This window comes from Mixophyes fleayi, chromosome 4, assembly GCF_038048845.1.
Source record: "Mixophyes fleayi isolate aMixFle1 chromosome 4, aMixFle1.hap1, whole genome shotgun sequence".
Taxonomy (NCBI): domain Eukaryota; kingdom Metazoa; phylum Chordata; class Amphibia; order Anura; family Limnodynastidae; genus Mixophyes; species Mixophyes fleayi.
In genome coordinates, this window is record NC_134405.1 from 136,745,633 (window position 1) to 136,767,332 (window position 21,700).

At 38.6% G+C, this 21,700-nt stretch overlaps 1 protein-coding gene across 3 annotated transcripts in view; it reads left to right on the top strand.

Moving 5' to 3' along the window:
• SCAPER (S-phase cyclin A associated protein in the ER) overlaps window positions 1-21,700 on the top strand; it is a 204,954-nt gene that overhangs the window by 20,779 nt on the left and 162,475 nt on the right. For all 3 annotated transcript variants that reach the window (XM_075208424.1, XM_075208425.1, XM_075208426.1), the window contains exons 5-8: window positions 6,565-6,665; window positions 10,523-10,639; window positions 12,108-12,268; window positions 16,107-16,369. In XM_075208424.1, coding sequence (XP_075064525.1) covers window positions 6,565-6,665; window positions 10,523-10,639; window positions 12,108-12,268; window positions 16,107-16,369 — 642 coding nt within the window. The remainder of the gene's footprint in view (window positions 1-6,564; window positions 6,666-10,522; window positions 10,640-12,107; window positions 12,269-16,106; window positions 16,370-21,700) is intronic.

The window sequence follows — 21,700 nt, forward strand, 5'->3', positions numbered from 1 at the left end:
AACAGTCCTGCCTTGCGCGCCAGTGACTAGAATTAATTACAAACCAATCGAATCCGTTGCAGCCAATTGGTAAACTAATTGGTAACTTAAGCTGGGTATCTAGCTCTGGTGATCCGGGATGGGGGAGGGAGTATCCTGAGAGACACTTTTGTCCAGCTGTGGGTGAGATGTCCGGAGAGAGATGTGCATGAGTGGAGACGGAGCCCCCGCTGCTGCTTGTCCTGTTTGTATTCCCTTGTTCGGAAAACATGGCTTGTGTTACAGCTCACATGGCATGAAGTATGATCAGCCTGATAAGGTGAACAGAGCAGTCCTTCAAGCAGGTACCTGCCAGAGAGATGATCACTCATTTACAAGCAGAGGGGGCTACACTACTGCAAATTAGGACTAATTGCAGGACTGTGACAACCGCAATTGGGGGAAAGAGACATTTTGATATAATTATTCCAGATGATGTTCAAGTAGAAAATACAATGTAGCACAGTATCGAATGGGAAAGATTCCCATTATACTAGATGTGCTGCTGAGACATAAGGAATAGAGAGCATACACTTACTACCAGTCTGTCAGCCCTATGGGACCCTGTCCTACTCCCTTCCTTTTGTCTCTGTGTCCTGTGGTACAATATGATGTCATAATGCCAGGGACATTGTGTTTATAGTTAGATAACATAAACAAATAATGTCATTAATGGACTAAAGCACAAAGCTATGTTTTCAAAACATAAATGATTGTTCTAAAATAGAAACTTATTGTTATGAATTGTGTAAAATGTTTAATCAGCTCTTTTTTGACTATGAAATGTTTTCTGGATTTTAGCCTTTCTGTTTACATTATTATGTATTATTTTTCATAGTATAACACTTCAAAACATTGTATTGCTTCATAAATAGAATGACAGCTGGTAAGAGAAGACTATAGAAATAAACTGTCCACTCAGCTTCTTGCTGAGCTTGGTGGAGCCAGGCAGTGTAAAGGAAATCTATCATGAGTACATTGTTATTGTACTGTGTAACATTGTACATTTCCAAAAATTCCTATGTATAGGCGAATAAGAGAGAATGTGAAGACATTCATTAAAAAGAAAGCAAAATTCCACCACAGAAGTAAACATTTTTAGTGCGCAGCTTTGACTATGGGAGGAATAAGTGAAGTGTGGACTATAGATATCGTAGCTCTTCAAGATTTTCATTGTCTGAATCACCTATATATACTTAAGTACATTCTGATCTTCTTGAATAAAATGCCATTCCATGGAGGTTGTCAGGAATCCGGGGAGGAGGCCTTACTGTATAAATATATAAACAGCATCTTATCTAACGTGATACTGCGGAACACATTATGATAATTAACATTGCAGAAGGCAATGAACATTGCACTCGCAATAGCCGCCGAGCCTGCCATCATTGGTCTTTTAATGTTGGCATTGTGATAGTCAACATTGTGAATGTCAACAATCACACTGTCGACATTTTCAAGCTGTGCCCACAATGAAAGTGTCGACATTTAACCTATCAACATTTTCACTGTCGGAATTGTGAACGCCTCCAAATTCTGTTACTAACCTCCTCTGCGGTAATATTGAAACTAGGCATTTCTGCCTGTTGAAGTGCGACCTGAGACTCGCACATTATTCCAAAATCAGCTTTTTTTTTTGAACATTAATAGGGTTCTATAGGTACACTGTTGTATTAGACAGGAAAGTCCTAAATGTCTGCTAAGTGTCTGACAATTCCTTCTGTGGGGTATATTCAATTAGCTTTTGGATTCGCTGTAACGCGAGTTACCGCGAAAAGTGCGCGTTCTTGCGGGTATTACGGTACCGCATTAACGCGGATTTTCGTACGCAACCCTATGGGCTGCGAACGAAAATCCACGTTATTGCGGTACCGTGTATTACGTTTCACGGTCGTTCCGGCGCGTTACCGCGAATCCAAAAGCTAATTGAATATGCCCCTGTGTGTCTAAATAGAGCGCACCTGTGTTTTTATTATTCTGCTTCACATACAGAATAATCTCACCTCTCAGACCTGCCTTGGCAGTCTCCCAGAATAAAAGTGGGTCAGATTTATGCTCCTGATTGGTTGTAACAAATGTTTTGCGGGTAACATACAGTATATTCCTAAACTGAAGTGAATTTGCTAATTATAAAGCAAATCTCCAATGACAACAGGGTCCTCTATCAATCGAAGGTCACATTTTTACATCATTAACCTTCGGCAGCAGCCTATCAGACAGAATGGAGCCCTGTCACGTACAGATAATTTACATGTGCCATTGATGAACAGGTAAACTCCTTACCTAGTGAGTTCCGTGCCCTCCCAATATCAATAAGTTGTAATTGACGAACTGACTCTTACTTTAGGTTGGTTCGTCTTGATAGCGCCTGGTGTTTGTCTCCCCAACAATCAAGTAGGGATCTGTATGAACATAAAGTTTGGCCAAAAGGCTTTGAAAAAAACCACATTTGCTGTAAACTTTGGCATATAAATTGCATAACACATATCGAGTCCCATTAACGGACACATCTGCAACAACAAATCTTACCTCCGGATCTGAGACACTACAGTGAACAATCGTCTGGAGGTTCTTCACAAATATTACCACCCCTCTAGCTTTGGTGTTATAGGTAGCATGAGACTTTACAAACATTTTAATCATTTCAGCCTGATTCATTAAGGAAAGTTAAGCAAAAGTAAGCAAGTAAGGCAAAACTATTGCATTGGAAGGAAAGGTAAATTTAAATGTGATAGCAGATTTATATTTGGGGTAGGGCATGTATTTGTGTGCTACATGGAAAAAACAGCCATTTTCCTTATGTGCAAAATAATAAAGTCCCTTGCATTGCAACATGGTTTTATCCAGAATACTTATGTAAGAAAATTTACTCAATTTGTTGCTTAACTTTCCTTAATGAATCAGGCCCTTCATCACCTCTGCATCTAGTAGATGCGTTTATTGCAACATTGGTATATCCACACTTATTTTCGAAGATACGTTTTATTCTCCCCGTGTTCTAAGAGCATATCTTTAAGCTGGATGTGTGTCAATATCATACATATAAATGAAGGAATCTTCCTTTAGGGAAGCACACGTTTAAATTGAGAGAAAAGCCCTATCTAACTAGCCCATCCTATAAACTCAGCAGCAGACCTGAGCCTTGGGAGACAAATATTGCACCCATCTGACCTGGAGAGCACCTAGAAATAAAAAAGAGAACATAGATTATAAAACCTAAAACACATTTGTACATGGAGAACGCAGGGGCATTCACCCCAAACACTAACTAGCAGAAGTACATACCTCTGTATACTAGTCAAATCGGTTAAATGAAACTTCTAAACATGGGAGTATGTGTTCCCAGGGGGCCTCAGCAGGGTCATGAAACATAATAATAGTAAAATCTGAAATATAACATAATCTTAGGCATATTAGGTGAGATGTTTAGATTAAAAGAAAATATGGATTAACATTAGGAGTCTCTTGTCCCCAATAGTGACCAGCCTTAGGATGCAAAAAAAATAAAATAAAGGTAATAAACTTGGAATGAGGGCAACAGGCATCAGCCAACATATTCAGGAAATCAAGTCAGAGCAAATAATACTCCAGCATATAAAAAAGAATGGAAACAATATTCCTAAATATATAAACGCTTCCATTCCTTGACACTGCATATTGTTAGCTGTTGTTTGGGTACATCAATGGAAAAAAAGTATATATTTTCCCCAAATAATACTTAATTCAGAATATCGTGTTGCCTCACTTATAATTTGTAATGCTCTCTGGTTATGAGGTGGGGTCCATTCCTATATAAATTGGTATGATCAGCATATAATCTAAGTTTGTCCTCCTGTTTTTCCGTCCATAGCTTTTGGCTTTTCAATTTAGCCCTAATACAAACAGCAAGAGATTTTGCAGCAATTGTACATAGGAAGTAAACATATGTTTAACATGGGACAGCATTAAGGACAGATTAATTTGTATTTGCCTGAATATTATCTCTTGTGTAGGAGGCTGTCACATAATGTAGCCTTCTGTAAGGTGGGAGGTGGACTGTGCATCCACAAAACAGATGATTTTAGAACCTGTTCTAATGAGAACAATCATGTTGCCATCACCTACTAGCAAGTGATAAAATATATAACCTTGGACCAAAGTGAACTATACAAGTAAGTATTTCCTTACAAGTCACTTCTCTCCGGAGAGTATTGGCCTAAATGGCTGGAATATAATAGGTACACAGGAGGATCCACAGCTGAGTGTTTTTGCCTAAGGCAACACTGTCCATCTGGTCCTCTCTTTCATGACATATTTTTTTCAGCAGGATATATATCTATAGCTTCTAGCATAATAGAGCGGGACACTAAAGAGACAGCCTCCAAGTGTTGATACAACTCTGTTGAAAGATAATCAGCCACTGCCCTCTAAGCTCCTAATAGCTAATCAGGCATTTATACACATCTAAATGTAGTGTAATGCTTTCCCAGGTAGTAGTTTCTAAAGCAGTTCTTAAAATCTCTTATTATTAAATATCAGCTCTATTATACATCTTGTCTTATGACTGTGCAAACTGTCTTTTTTTCATTTTATCATATGTGTTTGTTTTTTAATTGATTTATGCCTTCCTTGTGTTGACTGTAGAAATAATATAAAAGGGTGGTGGTAGGAATAATATATGTATCTATACAGGGCTGCCAAGAGGAATTCAGGGCCCCGGTACAACAAATTCATGGGGCCTCGTTCATAGCTGAGCATGGTAAAAAAAATTGCGCCAAAATTTTTCGGGGTTGCGGTCGTGCATTTGGGGCGTGGCAAATTCACCATTGGGGCGTGACTAACACATCAAAATCACTCGGCTCTCAATTCGCACGAGCGTCACATATGTCCAAGCACTCCTGGCTTTCAGGACATCTAGCACCAAAGTGTAGTATAGAAAAAATGCAGTGTGTACACAAAGAGTTCAGTCTTGGCCTCCACCTTACATTGGGCACAATACTCACCAAAAATTGACATTGTCCCTACTAGAATCACAACATTTCACATACTGTCCTGCTCTCTCCTAACTGTTCTTCTCACTTTCACAACCTGTTGCTGCATGTTTCTTTAGTTGCAGCTTGTCTGGATCCTGGAATGCTGGGGGCCCTATTTGGAAAAAATAGCTACATTTAGATAATTCCAAACAACCCTGGCGTTAAATCAATACCATCCACGATTAATAATTAGGCCTTCCTCCAGCTCCAATATTACAATAATGTGCCCCTTCATCATCGCCATGCCTTATGATCACACTGCGCCCTCCATGCTGCTTTTGCCCCTTCATCTGGCTCCCCTTCATCACACTATACTATACTGCCCCCCCCTTTTTCAATCCCACTGTGCCATGCCTCCCCCCTTTTTTAACCCCACTGTGCCATGCTGACCCCTGTTTTTAACCCCTCTGTGCCCCCCCTCGTTTTTTAACCCCTGTCATGCTGCCCCCCCCCTCATTTTTTAACTTCTCTGTCATGCTGCCCCTCTCCCCGTTTTTAAACCCTCTACGCCCCCCTTGTTTTTTAACCCCTGTCATGCTGCCCCCTCCCTCATTTTTTAACTTCTCTGTCATGCTGCCCACCCCCGTTTGTAACACCTCTATGCCCCCCCTCATTTTTTAATCCCTGTCATGCTGCCTCCCCGTTTTTTAACTCCTCCGTGCCCCCCCTCGTTTTCCTCCCTGCACTTACCTTTTCTCCTTTCTTGGTCTTCTCTGCTGCTCTGTGCTCCATTGCTCCAGACTGACTGAATGCTGGGCATGACATGATGACATCACACCCGGCATTCAGACAGTCTGAATGGAGCACAGAGCAGCAGAGAGGAGGGATGCCGGCTCCGCGATGAGGTGAGTATGTTTTGTTTTTTTTTTAAACTATTCTGTTTCCCCCACCAACGACCGAGCCCCTCCCCTGCAAAAAAAAAAAAAGAAAGAAAGAAAAAAAACGTGTTTTTTTTTTTTTAAAAAAAAGCACCCCTCTGACATGCCCGGGCCCCCTGACATGCCCGGGTAATTAGTACCCGCTCCCCCCCCTCTCGACGGCCCTGTATCTATATACCAACAACAGTGCTATATTGTTAGAAACCAATGTCTACCCAGATGTTATTTTACAATTTTTTTGTGTTTATCTTTATTATAGTAAAGGAAAGTTAGAAAACACTTTCCTTTCTTCAAGTCTATAATACAAGGATGTAATTGCTGTAGCGAAATGAATACTATATGTAAAATGTTTTCATTCTAATAAAACAGTTCAGTTGTCCACGGAATACCTCCGGCCTGGTCGCTCCGTGGCGTTGTAACATTACACCTCTATGGAATGTGAGGAGAAATCCGCGATGTTGGGGTACCATAGTACCAGTAAATGTGAGCAGCCGAGATGTTATGTTTTTAGATTTGTTGATTATAAAATGTAGTATTTTAAAATAAATATAATACTTATAGGGAGAAATGCTCAACATTTACAACAGAGATACATAGGTGATCCGTGAATTTGTGTGTTCACCATTAAATCAGGTGTCTTATGTGTCTTTGTGCAGGAAGTGTTAATGATGCTGGATAACTACGTGAGAGATTTTAAAGCTCTTATTGACTGGATTCAACTACAGGAAAAGTTGGAGAAGACAGATGCCCATAGCAGGTAAATGGTCATAGTTATATACAAGTCTGCTACTGTCATTTACAATTCTTACTCTGTCATTACAAGTCCACCCTGGTACTAACATTTGTAAGAGAATATGGTTTTCTCTGTCATTACTCATCTATAAAATGTCTCGAAATGTTTTTCAGTGGCTATATTAAAAAAAATGTTCATTTAAAACAAAACTTAAAAATATTATTTTATTTGTAAGCACAGTCTTCTTTACCCTTCTATCTACTGATGTAAATTACAGGAACAAATTGTTGACAGCAGATAAAAAACAATTGGCTAATGATCTCTGTCGGCGTTTTTAATTAATTATTTATTCCCGACGTACACCTGGTTAAATTCCTCTACTGTACATCTGAATGAAGTTTGTTCCAGTCAGGTGACAACAGTAACTTTTACAGAGCATACTCTGACACCCAAGTGACGATTTCAGCACTTTAATGTTTGTGTTTTATCAAGATAGGATAACCCAAAAAATAAATCAGTAGAAATGTGGAGGGATTCTCAATTCTGATACCTGAACTTCTGTGTCACTGAGGCTCACTACAGCAGAGCCTGTCAGATTCTTGAAAGTGGACAGATTCTGGGAGATGGGAGGGATTGTAATATAAGGCCACAACTTCGTCTTTCTGAAGAGCTCAGTGACTTCATGCGTGGTACTGTGATAGGATTCCATCTTTTCAATAAGACGGTTCGTGAAATTTCATACCTGCTGGATATTCCACGGCCAACTGTAAGTGATATTATTAGAAAGTAGAAGCATTTAGGAACAACAGCAACTCGGCCACAAAGCGGAAGACCACGTAAAATCTGAACTTCCACTGGCATTAATGTAAGCACAAAAACTGTGAGGCGAGAGCTTAATGGAATGTGTTTTCATGACCGAGTAGCTGCATGCAAGCCTCACATCACCAAGACCAACGCCAAGAAACGTGTTCTGTGGAGTGACGAATCATGCTTCTTTGTTTGGCAGTCAGATGGGAGAGTTTGGGTTTAGTGGATGCCGGGAGAATGTTACCTTCCTGACTGCATTATGCCAACTGTGATGTTTTGTGGAGGAGGGATAATTATATGGGGATGTTTCTCAGGGTTTGGGTTAGGCCCCTTATCTCCAGTGAAAGGCAATCTTAATGCTTCAGCATACCAAGTCATTTTGGATAATGCTATGCTTCCAACTTTGTGACAACAATTTGGGAAAGGCCCTTTTCTATTCTATCATGACTGTGCTCCAATGCACAAAGCAAGTACTACAAAGACATGGTTTGATGAGTTTGGTGTGGAAGAACTTGACTGGCCCACACAGAGCCCTGACCTCGAAACCATTGAACACCTTTAGGATGAACTGGAACGGAGATTGCGAACCAGGCCTTCTCGTCCAATCAGTGCCTGACCTCATAAATGCTCTACAGAATGAATGGGCACAAATTCCCACAAAACTACTTTAACATCTTGTGGAAAGCTTTCCAAGAGGAATGGAAGCTGTTATCGCTGCAAAAGGGGGACCAACTCCATGTTAAAGTATATGTATTTGAATACAATGTCGTTACAGTCCCTCTTGGTGTCAAGCGTCTGAATACTTTTGTTCATAAAGTGTATGTGGACACCTGAATATCGCATCCATATGTGCTTTCTGAACATCCAATTTCAAAACCATGGGAATTAATATGGAGTTGGTCCCCTCTTCACTGCTATAAAAGCCTCCACTCTTCTGGGAATGCTTTCCGCTAAATTATGGAACAATGCTGTGGGAATTAACATCCATTCACTCACAGGAGCATTAGTGATGTCAGGGTTCCAATTCATCCCAAAAGTGTTTGATGGGGTTGAGGTCAAGGCTCTGTGTGGGACAGACAATACCAAACTCGAGGAACCTTTTTTTGATTGACCTTGCTATGTGCATGTCATGCCGAAACAGGAAAGGGCTTTCCCCAAACTGTTGTCAGAAAGTTGTAAGCACACAATTCTCCAGAATGTCATTGTGTGCAATAGCAATAAGATTTCCCTTCATTAGAACTAAGGGGCCGCAGACCATTATTACTCCACCAAACTTTACAGTTGGCATTTGGCTAGGAAGCGTTCTGGTATCCACCAAACCCAGATTTGTCCATCAGACTGCCAGAAAAATAAAGTGTGATTTGTCACTCCAGAGAACTCGTTTACACTACTCCAGAGTCCAATGATAGATAGTGTGCTTTATACTATTTCAGAAAACATTTTGAATTTCGCATAGTGCTTTGAGGCATATGTGCAGCTGCTCAGGCATGGAAATCCAATTGGCGAACAATTCTTGTACTATCAGAGGCAGTTTCAAACTTGGTAAGTGAGTGTTACAACTGAGGATGGATGGTTTTTCATACATACATACATGATTATTTTGTATTGCATTAGTGGCTATTCAAATAAAACGTTTTGTGCCAGAGGTCGAATTGAGAGATATTTTGAGGTAAGTGAAAAGAGTAGTTTTCACTTTGGAGTAGTTTTGATTTATAATTATTATATTATAAAAGTAACTATAATATTATTAAACACATGTCCATAAGGAGTTGGTTTAGTCTTGAAAGACTTTTTTTATGCTTAAGGAGAGCGAAAAACACATTATCTGAAATTATTAGGACTTTCTAATTGAAAAAAAGAGGAAAAACACAGCACAGAGACACTCTCAGACAGAAACAGAGACACACAGATATAACACACATACTAATTTTCTGTGTGCAGGCCAATAACTGTCCAGCTATCCTAAAGAAACACTGCAGAGAAGAAAAATACTGAAGGGTGGCAGCCATTTTCTTGTAGCACACCTTCCTCTTGTACATAGACTTTATTTACCAAGAGGTCAGCTCCAAGAAAATGGCCTACTCTCCACTGCAAGGATCTAGTCACCAAGTAACTACATCAGTGTGCTGGAGAGTGACAGACATTTTCTTGCAGCACACATTTTGAATGAATTTTAAGAGTGCTTGGGTGTTATAAGTTGTCATAGTTGCCTGTCCAGGCCTTAATGCGATCACTGATATGGATGTTCTCAACTCTAAAACTTATATTTTATTCAGTTTACCTTATTTAATTCTTTGCATATTATGTACTTTCATCCTTTATGCTTGTGGGCTGCCACATGGTCTGACATTGCAATAGTGGTGTTTAATTTTTGAGACTAGTTTGTAGATAGAAGTGCTGGATTGTATCTCTAGTGAACTTTGGGTCTTCATCATGATTGCAAATAGCATTCCTGTGTTATATGTAGGTATATATGACTTTTATTTTCAACCCTGTCTCTTTGATGTAGCTATTTCACTTGATCTCATGTCTGCTTACAATGGCAATGCAATTTTAATACTTGTATTATTTCTCATAATACAGTAGAGTTAAGTAACATATTATTATCTGCTGCTGGTGAATTGACTTATATATTTTGTGTAGCACTGATAGTGGATACTTTATAATTATTTTCACAGTCATTCTTTTAACGAGCCAACCTGTAATTAAACCAATTAACATTGCCAAATCGAATTGATTTTTTTGAGACTTGCAGATATTTGTTGTACAGTGTCTGAACCAATGTGTTTTGTATAGTGTATATTTTTTATAAGGAAAGCTTTTGACTACAATTTTTCAAACCGCAACTAACAACAACATAAGGGGTAAAAGTAAGCTAAATAATAGTTATTGTCTTTTTATAACCTTCCTACTTGTCCTCTTTTTTTGTTTGTTGTTTTGTGCATATAAATTATTTGTGATTTTATGATGTCTTGAAGACTAATATAACCATATTTTGTTGATAATCTTATTTAGAAACATATTGCTTGCTATGTGTATTCCCTTTATCTTTATGAATCCATTTCATTTTCTAGACCTACCTCTTTGGCATGGGAGGTGAAGAAAATGTCTCCTGGACGCCATGTCTTGCCCAGTCCATCATCTGATAGAGTGAGCTCCACTTCTACTGCGAGGAGGGCACTCAATTTTGGGTACGGAAAGTGGTGCATTATTATATATATATATATATATATATATATATATATACCTCCCTCATCAGCTAAATAATGTACTACATATCATTCAAAGATCCAAATAACTTGCCATGTGGCCTTTCTTCCGCAGATATATAAGACATTGAGCGGAAAACCCTCCCTGTTAAATTCATGACATTGTGATCAATGATTTTTGTTTTCAAGAATTTTGAAGAAGTACAATTCATTCCAGTAGCAATGCAAGTACATCATCATCATCATTTATGTATATAGCGCCAACATATTCCATTGCGCTTTACAATTGGGGACAAACACAGTAAACTAATAAACAAACTGGGTAAAACAGACAAAGAGGGGAGAAGGCCCTGCTCGCAAGCTTACAATCTATGGGACATGCACTTTACTAGTGTATTAGACTCTAGTCCATTTCCACAATGATAATTGGCTCCTGGCACATTAATTGCATCTAATTACTTTGATTTTCTCTTGATTTTGAAGTCCATGTATTCTGCAATAAATATTTTTTTGCTTTTGGGACTGGTATCTGTAAGATTCTATTTTCACATTTAGTGATCATTCATTTTAGGGACAACCATGTCTGAAACACGCTGACTCAAGGCTATTTTTCCATCATTCTTTCCAAATTCTTTGTGAGGACAGAGACGGTTGTAACAAATCCTTTCTGTCTTCTTCATGTGATTATTGCACGAGATATTGTTTTGCTGATAGGTAGGAAGTGTTTTGAAAGTTGCACTGTGTTTCATGTAGAGGACACATTACACATAGCAGGACAGATAAATGAATGGACATAACAATGTGTTCCACAGCATTCAGCAATGAGTGATGCTAAACACATGAAAAGCACAGTATGTTTAGATGCACCTGGGCAGGGCTCCATTCATTTATTCTAAATGAAGTCCTGCCCAATATATCAGAAACTCATGGTAACTGTGCAGTTGAAAAATCAGTACGTTTTTGACATTCTTGCTTTTCAGCTATGTCAACTGCTGTTAAGCTCATGTATTACCACAATATTCAGGTGACACCTATTCGTGGTGTCGGAACACATATACTAAGAATCTATTACATTATTTGGCAATTATCCATCCCTAACTCAAAAATACTTTTTTCGACTACTGCAATTCTATTCTCTCTATATTCTTCACCAAATATGTCCAAATTTTAGATTAGTTTTTGGCATGAACCTGAGCTTTACAAGTTCATTAATCAAGACAGTTAAGGACAAATTTAAATATTTTATATGTTTTTGTGCTAAAGGCAAGAAAGGTTCATATACTCAATAAATAAGTCCACACTTTTTATCGGGTATATATATATATATATATATATATATATATTTTTTTTTTTTTTACTTTCTTTTTTTATTTTCTTTTTTTTTTCCCTGAAAAATATATCTGTATGTGTAATACATCAAGTTTCACTTTGTGATAATCCTCATTTCCAGGGGACCGCCAATCACTATGACTTCTGGGCGTTTGACTCCATCGGGTGTCAGTTGGGCTGATAAAGTGAAAGCAAATCATGGAACATGTACAAGTAATCAGGTCAAAGAGACTGTGCACCAAAGTGCCTCCGCCCCAATACAGAGAGCACTGCATGAGAATGGTGAGCAATGTCACAATTCTATCTACTATTTACCACCAAAGTGGAGATAATAGTGGTTGTCTGTTTCTCATATAGAATAGGAAGTTTATTTACCACCGCTTTAGGGACAGTTTTCCTTCTCTTTCTGCCTCCTTCACTTAAAATAAACCCCCTGAATTCACCTGAGAGATACAAGTTAGTGTAGCCTTTGTAATGGTAGATGTTATGTGACAGCATCAGTGTAACGTGCTTCTCCTCTCCATGTTCACATTGGTTGTCTGTCAAAGACTATGCTGAGTCATGTCCACATATGAGACTCTGCAGCATCCTACTATTGTGTGACTACAAATGGGAATATATTCTGAATACTGATATTCAGGAATAATGTGCTGTAATCCATGGCAAGAGGTTTGTTTTCATCATCTAAACTGCTGTAAATAAAACAGTAAGAAGCTGATTAGATGATTTTGGGTTGCAGCACTTTTTTTCAGTGCACCAGTTTTCACATATGTCTCCCATCTGTTAGTGTAATGCACTGCACTAATAAACCTCTGCAGTGGATTGTATGTTGTAGCGGGTGGATTGATGGGTAAAGGGTTATAGGGAATAATGGTGCTGGATATGTGATTGATGTTACAAATACATATGTGACCTGACTTGAAAACACATCCACAGTCCAGTCTTTTTTCATCCACTACCCAGTACTCTGGACTTTTTATACATTTAGCATATGGTATAAAATGATAATGTATAGCCCAGAGCACTGGGTAGTGGATGAAAAAAAGACTGGACTGTGGATATGAATGTGTTTTCAAGTTCAGTGGAAAATCTGTGTTTAAAAAGCAGTACAGAATTAGTCAGCATTGATAAGTAACAGTTAGAAACAAATACTTGTACTTCCACAAATAAGGGTATGAGTCTCTCAGGAATTGCCTTTGGCTTACTGCTGTGTGCCCTGACCAGCAAACATGGATGTGCAAGGTTGGAAAGGAGGACTGCATGTAAAAAAGCACACAAGTTGGGACACATGGGGTTTGATTTATTAAGGAAGGTAAAACAAAAAAAGGAGTAACTTTGCACTTGGGCAAAACCATGTTGCATTGGAGGGGAGGTAAATGTAAAATGTGGGGACAGATTTATAGTTGGGGTAGAGCATGTCCTAGATCAATTTTAAATTCCAATGTAAAAATAAAACTATCAAGTATATGTGTTCTAGATGAAAATGCAGCCAGTGTTTTCCTTCCAAAATAATAAACTAATTTGCACCCCTGCATTGTAACATGGTTTGTCCAAGAGAAAATTGCTCATTTTTTGCCTTATTTCCTTAATGAATCAGGCCCATAATGAGTAAATAATGATTTACTACTTTCAGAATTTGTTTTACCAAGATATCAAGAAATGTTTGTCATCTATAAGTTTAGCCCTGTCCTCTGGCAGTGTCTGCAGTTGAATTTTGTCCAGTAAAGGTGTAAGAGTAGACTGTATAGCACATATTGTCTACTTATAATGTTTAACAAGAATACTTATCAGTTTATCACTATAAATGAAGCTTTTAATATGTTAGTTAAAGTTTATTTACACTTCATTACATTGTGGCTTCTCAGTAATTACACCCACCATCTTTCACAATATCCAAAGTCAGACCAAAGCTCCACAAAGCCGTCTCTCCCCTTCACTGGACAAGCTGTGACTGCAACACCCACCAGAAGTGTCCACAGGATATATGCCAGCTTTTCTTTTCTTCTGGACAATGTAACTACATACTTTTGTGACTCATCTGGCCTCATTTATAGTAATGCTACTTTTACACATTAATGATTATTCAGTCATTTTGAGTTTTAGTTCTGAAAAGATCATATACCTTCAAGTATTTCAGTGGTGCATAACTCTACAGTTCTTTTCACTATATATTTACTGTAAATGTATGTTCAAGTTTTGAAAGTTATGCATAGTAGGAAACGTATTTGGTAATATATCAAATTAACAGAAAGCATTATTTAGTGTTGAAGGAGCTGAGAATTTCCGGAAGGTTTGAAAAGTGAAGTTGTTACCTATAGCAACCAATCAGATTGTAGTAATCATTTATTTAGTACTTTCTGCAAAATGAAAGCTATAATCTGATTGGTTGCTATAGGCAACTTCTCCACTTTTCAAACCCGCTAAAAACACGCAACTTGATACATTTACCCCAGGTTCCTTATTGAACCCTCAATGCCCTTTTGTGTCAATGGAGACTTTGTGACTATGGTAGTTATGTCCTGTGTTACTCTTTTCACTGGAGCTAAGCAGATGTTACAAAACACTTCCCTTTCTTGCGCTAAACCTTTCTACTTTCCCCCAGTCATAAATCTATCAATGAGGAAAAGGAAGTGGAGTGGACAGACTCCAGATTGGGAACACTAGTCATGTGTCTTTGGTTTTGTATGAAAAGAAATAAAACTGAAAATGTAATTGACATTTCTCTGGGGATAAAGGTTGAGATCACAAAGCTTGTAATATTACTGCCGGTCTAGTACAGTAGTCTGTATATGAAACATGCAGAGATCCCCAGTCAGGAACTGTCTATACAGCCAATTGTATTGATTTGTCCCTTTGCCGAAAGATGATGGCTCCAAAGAAATAAGGGGATTGATAATTCTTTTTTCCTGTCTTACACGTTCATGTACACAGATAGGAAGTGTTTTGTGATGAAATTATTGTAATGTTGCTTATCTTAACCATTTCATGACCATTTTTATTTCAGCTTTATGTTACTTGAACTAAAATAAAATGGTCAGTGTTATAAAGTTTAATGTTATAAAGATATTATTAGCAGCGACAGCCATCTTGAATTGTATTTTATTTTGTTCTTTTGGGTTCTCTGGCTGATTATGTCTACACAGTTATGTCTAATTTATATCAGTTATCAACCTGCCACTACAAGAAAGAAAAGCTTTACTTTGCAGTGCTATTAGATACACTCTGTTTGTAACATATAAGCATTAAAAAAGTCTAGTCCATCCAATTAAAATCATAGCTGCAGGTTTTAACTTGCTTCGTATGAAACCACCACTGGAAATATCCTTCTTGCAGAGCTGCTAATGTATATTACCTTCATAAACTATTCTTTTATATTGAAAATTTTAAGAAGTAAGCCGTACAAATCCCTTGCACCCCCTTTCCTGAATTATGGGGGATCACTCTGCAGCAGCCCCTCCTTTCCAGATTGGAGTCCATGAATATATATTGAAGCCCCACAAAGACTGACTAATTTGTAAATAGGGTTTAAGCTGAGCCCTTTGTCTGCTTCTGTTCTCGTCTTCAAGTGGCTAACATTTAAAGTTCCAGTGTCAATAGTTATTTTCCTGCAACCAGTACTTTGGTTACCTGAAGCTGTGATTAAAACAGGGATCATGGATGTTTGGCTTGTAAACTGATTGTTAATTGGGTTTCTTGCAGCACGGGCATGGTATGATCATTGACCTTAACAGCAAGAGAAGGGAGAGATCATTTCTAAATGATTCAAACAGCTTTTTCTTGTAGAGCTGCCTATATCCTGCCATGCTGCTTATATCACTACTGTCTATGTGAACAGCAGCAGAGACACAGCATGTAGATCAATGGATCTCTGCGCTGAGCTATTTTCTTCTGGGAGACACTTGTGTAGTCCAGCCCTAACTATGAGTTCCTAAGGGTGGAAAATGTAGGGGAAAAGTGGGAGAACCTTGTTGCTTACTGGCGTATGACATTACAAATTTGAAAAGTTTTTTTTAAATAAATGCTATAGAGTTACAGACAGAAAATGATAAAGTTTTGTCTTGTTAGGTGTTAACAGATTGGCAGGGGTTTTTGTGATCGTGTGGATTTTGCTTTGTTGTAGATCGGATAGACGCGGAAGGCTGGGAGACTGTGCAGCGTGGAAGGCCTATTCGATCCAGATCTTCTGCTATGTCAAACAAGCCTGTTCCTTCAGCCACAGAACATAGGCCAAAAGATGACAGTGACAAAGAAAACATCTGTTCCAAGTCTCCAGATGTGACCCCCGAAGAGACTGCAAAATCAGAGCTCCCTCCAGTACTTGTAGACCCTCCTCCAAAAGAATTGCTATGTCCTTGTGAAATTCCACTGGCAGAAATCACTCAGGTAGGACATCTTTTATTTATTCAATGCTATGTAATAAATCTTGTAACCATATTTCTCAATTCTGGTAAAGCTATGTAGATCATTAAGCATAGTTCTGTGTACAGTGTTTAAATGCAGTTTAGAGAGTAGAGCAAAAATCATTCTACCACTCACGTAAAATACAGACACTCTTACTTGAGCCTCCCATCCTGAGTCTGACTCCTCTTTGCGCACTAAGTAAATTGTTTTCTTTTAGTGGGAGTGAATTATACAGAAGAGATTACATAATGTAGGAAAACTATGGAGTTTAGCTTTACAGAGCTTTTACTGCCCTTAGTGGATTATAGCATGAGATGATTTAGGCTATAATCTGTAATTACTGTAAATGCATCCCTCATTGTCAGAATTAGAAACTATCATGCATTTTTATCAGTCCTTTAAGTATGTGTTATAGATTCTGGCATACCCCTATGTGGCTTGCAAAAACTGTGGCCTGAGAAGTTGAGTACCAATTCTGTAAACCAGGACTGTCCAATTGGTGGCCCACTATGCACTGTCCAGCCTGCAAGGATGTATCGTCATATTGTTGGTAAAACAACACCCTTTATCAACTGAATTGTGCAGTTCTGGATTCCTTTGGCGGTTATTGCTAGGGATGGACCTTAATTTTTAGCGCAATACAATCTGCATATATAGGTTTGTGTTACCATGATTAATTATTCCCTGTTTTCCATTTTAGAACAATTTTACGGTGAGGAATACAAAAATTGAAAAGGGCATGCAAAAATGTTTATTGATAGCATCAGCGTTTGGCATTAATTGCGTTGTTTTAAACAAAAAAAGCTTTTTTTAATCCGACCTTCAGTAAAGTCCTTTTAGAACAGAATGGCAAATAAAACTAAGCTGTTCTTTTAAAATCTTAATCTAGTGTATATTTCAAACCAAATTAACAGGTAGACAGAAGCATAGTGCTATCACTAAGGGGTTCATGTATAGGTAGATGCACTCAACCAATCAGAAGCACCTAGCTAGTGCGGCTGACGGTCATCATCATCATGGCGTATCATTGCCTCCAGCCCTCCAGCACCTGCAAGATATACACTTCATTAAATGTATTTCTGAGGATGAGTTCACTTCACTACTTGTACCTCCCTTACTGGACTCAGCCTTCACTTGCCCATCCTGCCCACCTCCGATCCACCTCTCTAGGTGTAAGGTGTAAAAAATTTTGGTGCACATACACAGTGCGGAGATTGTACCTTTTGTAAAAAACAGACTAAAATCAAACTTTGAATGAGCCCCTATATGTTCAGTGCAGATTGTTATCTAGGCTTAACTTTTTTGCTGTTTCAAGTAGGAAATTAAATGGCCCTTTCAATCCCTTGCTCAGACTAAAATTCTAATTCGTATTAATTCTCTTACCTCTCTGTCTGTATGTATTACCCAGTATTGTTTTATTAATGTTTGTTCCCAATTGTAAAGCGCTACAATATTTGCTGGCGCTATATAAATAAATGTTGATAACAGTGATCAGCCTAAACTGCTCATTTGTAAATATGTGGATCTGATTTACGTTCTTTCTTCCAAGTGCTCTTATAATAAAACATTTCACTGACTGCTTTCAGGGTTATCTTTATTTGTGTATTACGCAAAAATACCCTTCTGGGTGAGGCAGGGTATTTTTGCAACGGACTACCACATACTACATTATATGGAGATTTCCTTGAGCACTGCAAGGCTATGGGTTGTACATACTTAAAGCATCTTGATATTGGAAAGAATGAAAATTACACTTCAGAAATAATAATGCAAAAATTCCACGACATCTTAGCTTCACAAATAAGTGTAATATGAGTCTTGCTTAAACATTTACATTCGGCAGATTACTTCAGTGTTATGTGTGATGAAACGACAGACATCTCAGTTTTGAAGCAGCTTATTATATACATTTAATAGGTTTGTCAACTTAAAAAAGAGATTACTGTCAGTTGTATATCAATATGTAGTATCATTGATGGCAAAGCTGAAATGATAGCTAGCAATATAATTGAAAAAATCGCCAATATAGGGTTGAAAAACATCTAACTTGGAGGGTCTAGGCTCTGATGGAGCAGCTGTCATGATTAGGAAGCACAAAGGAGTACTATAAAAGATGAAACAGGCAAAGTACTGGTCAACTATCATTGTATAAACCACTGCCTGGCTCTTGCTAGTGCCCAAGCAGATGCTGAGGTGCCTTATTTAGTAAAATCGAATGTTTTTTTTAAGACAACTGTTCTTATTTTTTCAAAATTCCCCCTTTACTGAAATCCAGAATATACTGAACAGTCCTCAGATTAAACTTAAAATGGCTAGTGGCACTAGGTGGCTGTCTGTTGACTTTGCTGTACAATCTTTAAGAGAATCCTTGGTGAGTATTATTTCTGCACTGGAAAGAGAGGGCACTGAATGTAATGACATCACAGCTCAAGGCATAAGCAAATATATGAGAACATACAATTTCACAGCTTCACTTATGATGCTTTCAGAAGCTCTGCCTCATTTGTCTAAAGTTTGGCAAAGTTTTCCTCAACAAGCCATCAGCTCATTTCCTTCCCACTACCCTCTGACACCCTTTCTTCATTTGACCCCACAAATGAAGAGGAAATTTCTACGCTCTTCTTATCTTCCTACTCTACCTCCTGTCCTCTTGATCCTATTCCCTCGCAAATTGGTAGATCCCTGTCTTCTGTGCTCATTTCACCTATAACTCAAATCTGTAATCTCTCACTCTCTACTGGCATCTTTCCATCACTATACAAGCATGCAGTGATTACTCCTATTCTAAAAAAACAAAACTCCGACCCAAACTCTCTCTCAAATTACCGTCCCATCTCTCAGCTCCCTTGCCCCTCCAAGCTTCTAGAGAGACTTGCCTACACTCGCCTCACACGCTTTCTTTCCGCAAACAACCTGTTGGATCCTCTTCAGTCTGGCTTTCGTTCTCAACACTCCACAGAGACTGCGCTGACCAAGGTTGTTAATGATCTGATCACTGCTAAGACTGAACGCCATTACTCTCCTAATTCTCCTTGATCTCTCGGCTGCATTTGACACCGTTGACCACTCTCTTCTCATACAAACGCTGCAATCCCTAGGTCTTCAAGACACAGTTCTATCCTGGTTCTCATCTTACCTCTCTAATCGCTCTTTCACTGTTAATTTCTCTGGAGCCACCTCTGCTCCGCTTCCCCTATCAGTTGGAGTACCACAAGGCTCGGTGCTAGGTCCTCTGCTGTTCTCTATCTATACCGCTTCTCTTGGAAATCTAATAAGTTCCTTTGGCTTTCAGTATCATCTCTATGCGGATGATACCCAAATCTATCTATCCTCTCCTGATATCTCGACATCTGTGTTGTCCCGTGTAACTGACTGTCTTTCTGCCATATCATCTTGGATGTCCTCTCGTCAACTCAAACTTAATCTTTCTAAAACAGAGTTAATAATATTCCCACCCGCCAACAAGAGCATACCTGACATTTCTATCTCTGTTGATAACATGACCATAAATCCCACCCCACAAGCTCGCTGCCTAGGTGTAATCCTTGATTCACGCCTATCCTTTGTTCCCCACATTGACTCTATATCTAAATCATGTTACATACATCTAAAGAACATTTCCAGAGTCCGCACATATCTCACACAAGACACTGCTAAAACCTTAATTCATGCACTAATCATCTCCCGCATTGACTATTGCAATTTCCTCCTTACTGGTCTTCCCAAAAACAGACTCAAACCCCTAAAATCTATTTTGCATGCTTCGGCAAGACTGATTTTCCTTGCAAATAGCTATTCCTCTGTTGAATCACTCTGTATGTCTCTACACTGGCTGCCTGTCTTCTACCGAATCCAATATAAAATACTTTTACTAACCTACAAGGCCATCAACAAAGCTGCACCAACATACATCTCCTCTCTTGTCTCAAAATATCTCCCAACTCGGCAACTCCGTTCTGCAAAAGATCTGCGTCTCTCATCCACCCTCATTACATCCTCCCATTCCCGGTTACAGGACTTTTTCCGGGCTGCACCCACTCTATGGAACTCTCTCCCTCGCACAATAAGACTCTCCTCTGTTCTACAAACTTTCAAGCGTTCTCTGAAAACCTACCTATTCAGACAAGCTTATAATATTCCTCAACCACCATCTTAACCTCACTACCTTTAGCCTGTTACACAATTTCACAGAAGACAACTACCCCCGGACCAACATTGTTGTGTGACAGGATCATTTAGCTTATGAGTCACCTTACCTTTGCAGTCTGGCTGGGCCAAGATGCAAAATGTATACTTAACCTCATGTGTCAATCTCCCATTGTCCCATAGATTGTAAGCTTGCGAGCAGGGCCTTCTCACCTCTTTGTCTGTTTTACCCAGTTTGTTTATTAGTTTATTACGTTTGTCCCCAATTGTAAAGCGCTACGGAATATGTTGGCGCTATATAAATAAATGATGATGATGATGATGAAAGGCAAGATATTAATGTAACAGAAATAGACCCAAAGCTATGCATTATGGAATTGAACACACACCTGCTACTCGTTTTAAAAATATCCATCTACATCTTCCTTGTGAATGGTCAGACCTTCACATAAATTGTTCTGATGCTAATGCTACTCCTTTTAAGGCAAATATCTATGGTAAATACATAGTTATTAACCACCTAGAAGCAAGATTTTCAGATATGCCAATCGTATCCTGTTTTTCAAGAGTTGTCAGTGCAAATTGCCATGGTCAAAATGAGGCTTGTGAGATTATTTTTGAGCATTATTCTAAAAATGGAAGCCCTGCATTCTTAAACTATGAAAATAGTAAATTAGAATGGGCAGTTTCATCAAAATTGTTTGAGCTAGAGTCTTGCAAAAATCTAGATTCAAAACAAATGATGCATACTTTTTTTTAAAAAACAACTAACAAAACTAGCTGCTATTGTACTGACCATACCTGTAAGCACAGCTGAATGTGAAAGAGGATTTTCTACTCTAAAACGAATTAAAACCTGTTTAAGGAATCTCATAAAGCAGAGCACACTGAATAATCTGATGGTGATTTCATTAGAGGAACCAGATCCTACAGAATTTTATTATGAAAAAGCTGCAGATGACTGGGCATCTAACAAGAAGGGAAGAATGAATATATAAAATGTTAATCTAAAGGTTAAATCAATATAAGGTCAGGATTTCAACATTCAATTATTGCGAAGGCCACCACCCGGCTACTTCTTGATGCCACCCGGATGGCAAAATTTTCTGGAGAAGACACTGGGCTGTATTCTCCGTGAAACTACTAGTGTCCAGTAAATGTAGTAGG